Source organism: Gossypium hirsutum, chromosome A04 (genome assembly GCF_007990345.1).
Source record: "Gossypium hirsutum isolate 1008001.06 chromosome A04, Gossypium_hirsutum_v2.1, whole genome shotgun sequence".
NCBI classification, from domain to species: domain Eukaryota; kingdom Viridiplantae; phylum Streptophyta; class Magnoliopsida; order Malvales; family Malvaceae; genus Gossypium; species Gossypium hirsutum.
In genome coordinates, this window is record NC_053427.1 from 43,296,355 (window position 1) to 43,306,486 (window position 10,132).

Consider the following 10,132-nt stretch of genomic DNA (forward strand, 5'->3'; position numbering starts at 1 on the left):
AGAGGAGGGATCTTGAAGCTACAAATCGTTTTCATGGCTCGAATACTCCTGTTGTCGGCGGCAGCATGCTAGATGAAACCCTAATGGAATGGGCTGATAGCTTAGTGTTTTAAATTAAATGATTTGCTGCATTTTAAGAAGAAAACAATTGAAAAAGGGGTTTTAACAGCAGTTTCAAAAATGGCACCGTTTAATGGGGTAAGGATCCGCGCGTCAACCCGATTAGCCGGCCAGATCCGCACCTTTCTGCTTAAAATGGGGAAATTGCGCGCTGGATCCTTCCTTCCGCGCGAAGCCTACTTTGTTTTTTTTTTTAAATTTGGCTCTATAATTTGTGCGCCTTTTTATTTTGGTCCGCGGTTCAGTGCAGCGTTTTCGGCTCAGGATATTTCCAATTCTAGTCCTCGCACATTTGTGCGCATGGCGCATTGATCTTATTTTACAATTATTTTATTTGTAAATTGTTTTTCTTGTTTTTTTTACTGCACATACATTTTCTTTTACGTGCTTGATTATTGGTTGTGATATTTCACATTGCTTTGATAATTGAATGTTGTTTTAAAAAACATTATTATAATCTTTTCTCGTTTATTCTATCATTTTAATAATTGGTGTATTATTTGTAATAAAATTCATTTTAGTTTATTATTAATTTTATGTTATTTTATAATTTCTTTTGAATTTATTCATATACTTTAATGTTTATATATATATATATATATTTGAGAAATTCATCTATTTTATGTGTCATTTATGTTATTATTAAGCATATATTTAGTACTTATATTTATCCTACATGTATTATTAAAGCCATGTTATTTTTATACATATAGTTTTTAATAAATTTGTATATAATTGTGTTTTTAAATTTATTACATATATAATTTATGATAAAATTAAGTTAATCTTATAATTCATATGTTAATTCAATGTTATTTTGACATACAATTATTTCTAAAATTTCTTCACATATACATTACCCATATTAAATTATTTTTACTATAGTACATGTTATTGATTTCATATAACTCTATATAAATATTTTCTATGTATATATCTTCCTTTAAAGTTATCTATGTGTATAATATATTTCTTTTAAGGACCATATTTTAAATTGTACAATTTACTTATTTTTCGCATTTCCATATCTTATTATTTTTGTGCATATTTCATCAATGTGTATCATTAATCAAAATTAATTTGTTTCATGTAAAATTATTTTATATATAGCTTATTTCAAAATTCTTTTTACACATACATACATATATTGGAACATATGTTTGATTCAAAAACATCATTAAATTCATGCATTTCGTACATATAGTTTTTTTATACATAATTATTATTTTTTTATATGATTTATAGATTAACTTAATTTTATATGTTTATTAATTTCATACTATTTTTATAAATAATTATTCCTATATCTATTTATATATATATGTTTTGTAAATCTGTTATGTGTGGTATATTTTATCATGTATTTTTATTATTCTTCCATATTTTATATATTATTTAAGTTATCATGTACATTGTCAACTTGTAAATGAATTTGTGTTGCATATAATTTGATTCAAACTTTTATTCTATAAAATCTATTTCAATAATTATATATCCCTAGTGTTTATGCAAACTTGTCAACTTATATATATATTATGTGTTCATTAATTCATCATTATTTTGAAAATGTCTTATACCATATTGACTTCTAATTTCCATTTTATTTTGTACATGTTTTGTGGATTGTTTTATATTATGCCATATTTATTGTTGATGTATACTATTTAGTCATTGTTTTATTCATTATATCAATTGTTCTCCATTCATGATTAAGAATTTAGTTACATTTTGCTTAGAATAGTTGTACATAATTGTTGGATTTATTAATTATGGTTTATTGTACTACATGCGTGCATATTATTTCATGTTCATTAATTCTTTTCTATACAAATGTTTCGTTACAATTGCATTAAATATTCTATCTATTTTAAAACAAACAAATGTGTTTTGAGCTAAATTCCAATTTTCCTTATTATTCAAAAATTCTGAAATAAGGATATATCCAATATTTGGGAATTCGAGAAATCGTGTCCTATCGTGCTGGGTATGATTTTTTCGGTGAACTAAATATTTGGATATCCAATTTTATATAATTTGAAAGTAAAATCATATTTGAATAAAATCGTGTCAATTGCTGATATGATGATATTTCGAAAGAGAAACAACCAATTGAATATCAAATGTTTAAAGAGAACCATGTTTTAAATTGTTAAAAAACCCTAGACATAAAGACAGCAATTAATTAATTTGGTACCAGTTTTTGGGCGTAATGAGGGTGCTAGCCCTTTCTCATATGTAACCGACTCCCGAACCCATTTTTTAATTTACGTGAACCAAATTGATTTAAATGAAACAAAATGTTCTTATTAGGTGGTCCAATCACACCTAAATAAAAAGATTGGTGGCGACTCCACATTTGATTTTAAAAAGTCGATCCCTGATTTTTCCCAAAAATAACAAAAATGGTTTCGACAACAAGTGTATCACCCATTCTCAATACAATTCAATTTTAACTTTTTTGTAACTATTAAATTTGGAACATTGGATATGATATCAACTTATGGAGAGATTTTTTTTGCTAAAAATGAAAGTCAATTTTTTAAAAATGATTTTAATAAAAATCCTATTATTATATTCTTTTAACGTTAAAAGTTGGCTTTATCCTAGTGTCACGGGCCACAGTTCAAAGCCCGTGACCATCGCACCAAATGCATCCAATGGAGGTCTATTGCTCAGATGGGGATCATTTGGCCCACGAGAACTGGCCCGATTCAATGAGATATTGGAGAAGCCTGTCAGATTGAAGCCTGGTTGGCCCGATAGCGAAGAGATGGCAACTTAGGCTAATATGGTAACTAATCTTAGAAGATAGAGAGAATCATATCTTGTAAAGATTAGATTAGATTTGATATGGCATATCTTGTAAATCCCTAAAATAAAGGGATATGGTTAATCTCGCCCGTCGATGTATTTGTATCTTAACCGTTGGTTTTGGGGGAGCTCAACTATAAATAGAGAGCCTCCCCCTCATTTGTACTCACTCCTGAATTATTTCATTATTCCTTGTGAATAAGAGAAGTAGAGAGCATTTACTCAAACACTTTGCGAGCTCTCTTTCTGTTGTTCTTTTGCTTAGCTTCTTTTTGCATAAATCGCTTCCGCTGTTCAATTGGTGCCTTGGAGGAGTTCTTAAAGAATCCTCTCTTTTGGGAGTAAGGCTGACTTGGGTGAGTTTGGAGCAAACGGATCGCCTAAGGCCGCACGGATTGCGAGACGAAAGGTCTAGCCCCATGACAAGTGGTATCAGAGCCAAGGTTTGAACCAAGTGATATCTGAGTTGTTGGTTCAAAGGCACCGTTGGGATGTCGAAAGAAGAGTTCGAACAAAGGTGGGCCAGGAAGTCTTTGAGGGAAATGTTGTCAGCTGTTGAAGAACGCGTGGGTAAACTTGAGAAGTCCATGGAGGACGCCAAAGAGTCAGACAATGCGCTTGGGGAAAGCATTGATGACTTGAGGGAGCAGTCCAGGGACTGTTTGATCATGGGTCTTACTTCCCAAAGGGATAGCGTGCAAGAGTTGCTGGATTCCTAAAGGAAGAAGCTGACAGAGAGGAATGATGCTCTCGAGGCCATGATGATGGCTTTGAAGGAGGAAACAATTGCCACGATGAGGGCTTTGAGCACAAGAATATAGGAGCTCGAGGGAGAGCTGGCCTTGTGTCAAGTAGCCGTGGGGAAAGGAGGGTCAAGTGCAGCACTCAGTAATGAGGATGTCCCAAAGCCGAAAGAGTTTGCGGGGACAAGATCTGCATGCGATGTGGACAATTTCTTGTGGAGGATGGAGCACTACTTCCGTGCCAAAGGCATCATGGATGATGCGGTTAAGGTAAATACTGCTTCAATGTTTCTTACTAACATTGCGCTTTTATGGTGGCGACGTAGGACCACAGATAAAAGGCAAGGAGAGATTGGGACGTGGAAGGAGTTCCAATGCGAATTGAAGGGACAGTTTTACCCAGAGTTTGCCGAGGAAGAAGCTTCGGCAAAGTTGCAAGGGATAACGCAACAAGGCACAGTGGGGGAGTATGTTCGAGAGTTCAAGGAACTCATGCTCCAAGTTTCAGATGTGACCGATGAAGAAGCATTGCTTGCTTTTCAAAAGGGACTGAAGCCGTGGGTTAGACAGGAGGTGGAAGAAAGAGGTGTCCAAAAGCTGTCGGAAGCCATGATGGTAGTTGAATCCATGGTGAAGCTTGGTCAAGGGAAAGACAAGCTTGGGTCACGTATGTGAAATGGATCACAAGGAAGATAGTATGGATGGCAATGGCAACGGCGACAATGGTGGTAATAGGAAACCACGAGTTGGGAAGAAGAAACCCAAGAGGAAAAGGGACAAGCTGAAATGCTTTCTGTGCGACGGTCCACATATGTTGAAGAAGTGTCCAAAGAAATCCGCGCTTAAAGAGAAGCCGGTAGGTAAGGCGGTGGTACTTGGTTCGAGCGCAAGGGGTGTCGAAGCCAAGGAGGCCGAATGTGAGAAGAAGCCAGTAGAGTGCTTCTTGTGCCAAGGTCCGCATAGGTTGCGGAAGTGTCCGAAGAAGTCTGTCATCGAAGGTAACGATGTAGCAGACAAGGAGCCCAAGAAGCTTGGTTCGAGCAAGGGAAAAGCCGAAGCCAAGAGGGCAAAGAGGAGCAAAAAGAAGCGAGTAAAGTGCTTCTTGTGTCGTGGTCCGCATGAGTTGCGGAACTGTCCAAAGCAAGCCGGAGTCAAAGGAAAGGCAACGTCTGAGCTTGGTGAGTCGTCGGAGGGGCTTCCACCCAAGGAAGAGGTGAGTTTGTCATCGAACTTAGTAGAGAAAGTTGCGATGAAAACAGGGATGCTGGGACCAATGAGGCTCAAGTTGAGTGAAGCGTCAGAGTTGGCCGAGTCATCGACAAGGCTTCCACCTGTGGGAGAGGTGGGTGGTGCATCGGACTTCAATGAAAAGGAAGCGATGCATGTGGGACAGTTGACCAGAGTAAATGCAACGAGTAGGGCAGCTCGAGTTAAGAAGCGACGAAAGCCGAGGCAAAAGTCCCAAATAAAGGGAAAGGCTAAGGCATCGAGACGAGATCGAGACGAATCAAGTCAGTACCATTCAGAAGTCGCAACGAGGGCGTTGCGAGAATGGGTGGGGGAGAATGTCACGGGCCACAGTTCAAAGCCCGTGACCATCGCACCAAATGCATCCAATGGAGGTCTATTGCTTAGATGGGGATCATTTGGCCCACGAGAACTGGCCCGATCAATGAGATATTGGAGAAGCCTGTCAGATTGAAGCCTGGTTGGCCCGATAGCGAAGAGATGGCAACTTAGGCTAATATGGTAACTAATCTTAGAAGATAGAGAGAATCATATCTTGTAAAGATTAGATTAGATTTGATATGGCATATCTTGTAAATCCCTAAAATAAAGGGATATGGTTAATCTCGTCCGTCGATGTATTTGTATCTTAACCGTTGGTTTTGGGGGAGCTCAACTATAAATAGAGAGCCTCCCCCTCATTTGTACTCACTCCTGAATTGTTTCATTATTCCTTGTGAATAAGAGAAGTAGAGAGCATTTACTCAAACACTTTGCGAGCGCTCTTTCTGTTGTTCTTTTGCTTAGCTTCTTTTGGCATAAATCGCTTCCGCTGTTCAATTGGTGCCTTGGAGGAGTTCTTAAAGAATCCTCTCTTTTGGAAGTAAGGCTGACTTGGGCGAGTTTGGAGCAAACGGATCGCCCAAGGCCGCTCGGATTGCGAGACGAAAGGTCTAGCCTGTGACACTAGTATGTTGTTATTCATTTTAATTTTACTTTTAGTTTATACTTTGTTTAGAATTACTTTATGTTATTTTTAATTATTAATAATTATAATAAAAAATTTCACTTTACAATAAATATTGTATAATTATTTAGATAAGTTACTTATAAAAAACTTTCAATTGTTTACATAATTTAGACATCCAAAATAATTTGGTAATCAAAATAATAACAATGAAATTTGAAAAATAAAAATTCCGAATCTACATCTCCAAATCCATATCTTTAACATTGTATAAATATAATCTTTTAATATAATACAATTATTTAATTTTTGATTTAAAATTATTTTTAAATATTATATATTCTAATTATTTTTTATTTGAGTTAGTATTTTATATAAGACTAGTGTACCTTTTTTATTCCACAAGCAATTCTAAAAAATTGACATGTACATTTTTTATTTTAATATTTTATTATATCATTATAAAACACTTGTTAACTCCTAATCTTACATGGGAAGTCTAAAAATACCTCTAGCAATATACCAAATCTTTTTCCTTTTTTTTTTCCTAAATTTGATTTTTATTTTAATTATCTTCAATAGTAATGATTACTTATATTAGTTGCATGAATGAAATTTTTTTTATTGAATAATAAAGAAGGCCTAAATATACAAAAAACAAAAACAAAAACAAAAACCTAGACACTAAAATTTGTACAAAGAAAATCCTAGAGTCCCAACGAACAATGAATGGTAGAGCAAATAATGGCAGACCTAGCTCCTGATAGTTCAAGTTATTACAATGCAAGAGCTAATCTGCCATCCCTCAAATATAAGAAAACCATCCAGGTCATAACTACTTTCTACTCCTAATTCATTAGGTCAGGAAGTGTCAGAGCAAACTTCCAGCTTAGGAAGGAGACTTCGCCAGGCATCCGCAATACTTTTTGCCAGTCGAGCCTGTCCCTTCGCAAACTCATGAAAGGCAATCCGCATATCTTGTGTTTTCTGTTCCTGAAATCGAACTATCTCTTCATTCATCCGTCTCACAATTGTCTCAAATCTTCTTGTCACCTCCTCGCTCTCTGCCTTCAACTGCAATCACAATACTTGTCTTAGCAGAGGCTAAAGCAATTAGAGCTAATAGGCGCATAAGATAAAATGACTTGCCTCCTTGTACTCTTGCTCAGCCTCTCCCACCCTATCAGAGCGTGTTAGCATGAGCTTGTCACTGCAAACAATAAATATTCTCAAATTACAAACGAAATAAAAGTTATAAAGATTGTCAAATAAGCTGCTTGTTTGCAAATATCAAAGTATCATGCAAAGAGTCCGCCAACAATAGATAGCTAAAAAGAAAAGGGAGGAAGAAAGAGGAGTAAAATATGGAAGATTAGAAGCATACAGATTTATCTCCTTCAACTTCATTGTTTCAGCCAGTTCACACTGGTGCCTGAATGCGTTAGCTCTCTCTCCTATTGTGACCTGTCATAACATGAATGCAAGTGGGTAGCGTATGGAATTGTCATTAACCTTCCACATCAATATTATCAAAAAAGATAAAAATAGAGCTCAGTTCAGAAGATGCTCCATCAATGATTCCACGATAGTATCTCTTTCTTACTTAACTGATTTAATCATTGTAGCTAGAAAACATATTGTTCTTCAATATTTTCTCCATGGAAAGCTATGCCAGCTATTAGTATATGCCAGCCATTAAACATTACACAAGACAGCAGCCTAACGCACCTTTATGGACTGGACAGCACGGACATAATCCTTCACGGGTTCTTCCAAATTCATCAAGAGTTGATGGGCCTGTAGTCAATTCAAGGATTGTGGAAACATAATGTTACCTATGTGAACCACTTATATGAAAAAGTTTGGGTATCATATATCTGACCACAAATATGCATGCCCTCAAAGGCTGCAAAACAAATTACCAAAGGAAAAGGCTCAAACTTAAAAGGCAGCCTACCTCCTTCTGTAGCTTAATTGATAGTGTCTCGGATTTAGCCCCAAGTTCATCAAATGCCTTGCCAAGAGCTTGTCCTTCGCAAGCACCAAGAAGCTTGGCTGCTTTACCAATACCAGATAGTGATTGCCCCAACTCTAAGCATTGACAAAAAGATGAAAAAATTGTGCAATTGGTATTCAAACCAAAAGAAAATAAACAAATGAGAAGGACATATACAAGAATCAAAAATGCTCAGAGCATCAAAATCCTCACCTCTATGTCTCTTTAAAAGATAATATGCATGCTTCTGAGCTTCAGTCAAATGATTTTCAAGCTCAAAAACATAGTGTTTAAGCTTCTCATATTCAGGATTTGATTCTTCAAGAGGTTTTTCCTTTCCAAGAACAACATCACTCACCTTTGACTGTACATCCTGTTTAATTTCTAGACAAGTTAATGCAAGATCAAACAACATAAGAATTTCAACACCATAAACATGTTAAATTCAAGCCTGAGAAATAGTGGCAGAGGCAAGAATTGTGCAATAAAGGTTATACCTTAAAGCAGAAAAAAAGGGAAACCAAATTATTATAAAAGCTAGTGGTAAGTTCCCTCTGAGTTTCAGATAAGAAGCAACAAGTTATCTAGAGAGATTTATAAGTTGAGTTGGAGCCTATGAGGTCTTCTCGCCTTAAACCTAGCTCAATTAGCTAGGTTAAGTTTGTAGAAACAAATTATTATTATGGCAAGAGCTTTTGTTTATACTTCTCCCCTGGTCAACTGTACTACAAAAAAATGAAAAAAAAAAAGTGTTCAAATTGAAGTTTCAGGAAATCTCATTAGTCATTAGACAATTTTATTTGCATCAGTCTCCTATAGAGTCATACGACTGACATCACAAAGTCATGAACTCGTTTACCTTGAACATCAGCATCAAATCAGCTGGCTTCTTCTTAAAAATACCAGTCTCTTGAGATCTCAGTCTCTCCATTGACTGAAAAGGAACTGCGAAGTTAATATCAAACTTTCATTTGGAAAAGGAGAAGAAAAAGCATCCCTAATTCCAGCATGGTCCTGGATGGAGCAATAATGCTGGTATTTTGGATAAGAACTCGCATAGAAATGTAAAGGGTATCTTAGTCAACAGTGTCTAAAGGAATCACAAAGCTAACATTGTAATTATGAGAAAGGTGACAAATGGCTTAACCCCCCGCCCCCCCTTCAACATGAGAAAAATCCTAACAGATGATCTCTACTATCATATAAACAAGCACAGATAAAAGCTCAAGCAAATTGTTCAAAACAACAACCCTAAAAGCATCACCTCTTCATCTGCCTGCAGAAAGGTTCTAAAATCTTCACTCTGCTGAAGCTCATTATGAGAAGCTATTCGATTAACAAATGCATCCAATGCTTGACGCCTTATCTCAATAAATTCAGCACTAAATCGGAACTTCTCTGCAACAGCAATAACAATAAACTTAAATTACTTCAAAGTTCATATGCAAGCATTCACATTTAACAACAAAGATACATTCAGAATTACTAAAAAAGAAGAAGCAATACTACACTCAAAAGAATCGATCATAAACTCATTGTAATGAAACAAATAGAATTAGCGGAAAAATGTTAAATTAGTTTACCTACAGCACTCTTCTCGGGGAGAGGAGGAACGAAAATGCCGTTGTACTTGTCGAAAAGGCGATCACGTAACCAAACGAAGTCACTGTAACGCCTAATAACAATCTTTTCCGACCCTTGGTATTCCGGGAAATTGGTCTATCCAAACAATAGAATCCCCACCCCCACCAAATATATCATCAGTATTTAAATTAAAAGGAGAAGAAAGAAAGAAGAAAATAAGGATTACCTTAGTGATGACGCGATAAGAGATGTAACCTTGGACGCCATTGCCTAATTTAACGGGATCGGAAACGGAGACTGATAGATATCGCTGTGAAGGTGGAGATCTAGGGCTCTGCGACGACTCCGATGTGCTTCTTTGCTGCTCCATATTTCACTCAACCGAACCGAAAAATAAAAATGAGAAAAACCATTTAAAGCACTAATAAAATAGTGTCATATGATTAAAAATATACAAATAGTATATTTTATATATATACATATAAGTGATGGGATAAATTATCAAAATACTCACTTTTATTTGCTTTAAGTTATATTTTAGTTATTTATAATTGAAATGTAACATTTTAGTTAGTTACATTATCGTATTGTAATATTTTATTTACTGAGTTGTTAATTGTATTTAGTAATGTAACAGAAAACTGAGGTGGTGTGTTAAATCATTATTTTAAACAAAAAATTTAG

General features: G+C 35.5%; 1 protein-coding gene across 2 annotated transcripts; it reads right to left on the reverse strand.

The window, feature by feature from the left end:
* Window positions 1-6,469: 6,469 nt before the first annotated feature.
* LOC107934054 (sorting nexin 1) lies at window positions 6,470-9,893 on the reverse strand. Of its 2 annotated transcripts, XM_016866397.2 has the most exons (10): window positions 9,675-9,893; window positions 9,448-9,583; window positions 9,129-9,262; window positions 8,724-8,798; window positions 8,078-8,237; window positions 7,826-7,959; window positions 7,597-7,665; window positions 7,253-7,332; window positions 7,018-7,078; window positions 6,470-6,942 (listed from the first exon to the last, which is right to left on the reverse strand). In XM_016866397.2, the coding sequence occupies exons 1-10, from the start codon at window positions 9,816-9,818 to the stop codon at window positions 6,730-6,732; spliced, it is 1,206 nt and encodes a 401-aa protein (XP_016721886.1). In that variant the 5' UTR covers window positions 9,819-9,893; the 3' UTR covers window positions 6,470-6,729. The 2 variants fall into 2 exon arrangements, with proteins under 2 accessions (XP_016721886.1, XP_016721887.1); XM_016866398.2 differs by lacking the exon at window positions 8,724-8,798 and having other exon boundaries at window positions 9,675-9,863.
* Between the last annotated feature and the right edge of the window lie 239 nt (window positions 9,894-10,132).

Coding starts and splice junctions, on each gene's coding strand:
- LOC107934054 (XM_016866397.2), bottom strand. CDS start 9,818: ATGGAGCAGCAAAGAAGCACATCGGAGTCGTCGCAGAGCCCTAGATCT. Junction 9,263..9,447: donor CCCCGAGAAGAGTGCTGTAG/GTAAACTAATTT, acceptor TTGCTGTTGCAG/AGAAGTTCCGATTTAGTGCT. Junction 7,960..8,077: donor TCTTTTAAAGAGACATAGAG/GTGAGGATTTTG, acceptor GTCAATGCTTAG/AGTTGGGGCAATCACTATCT.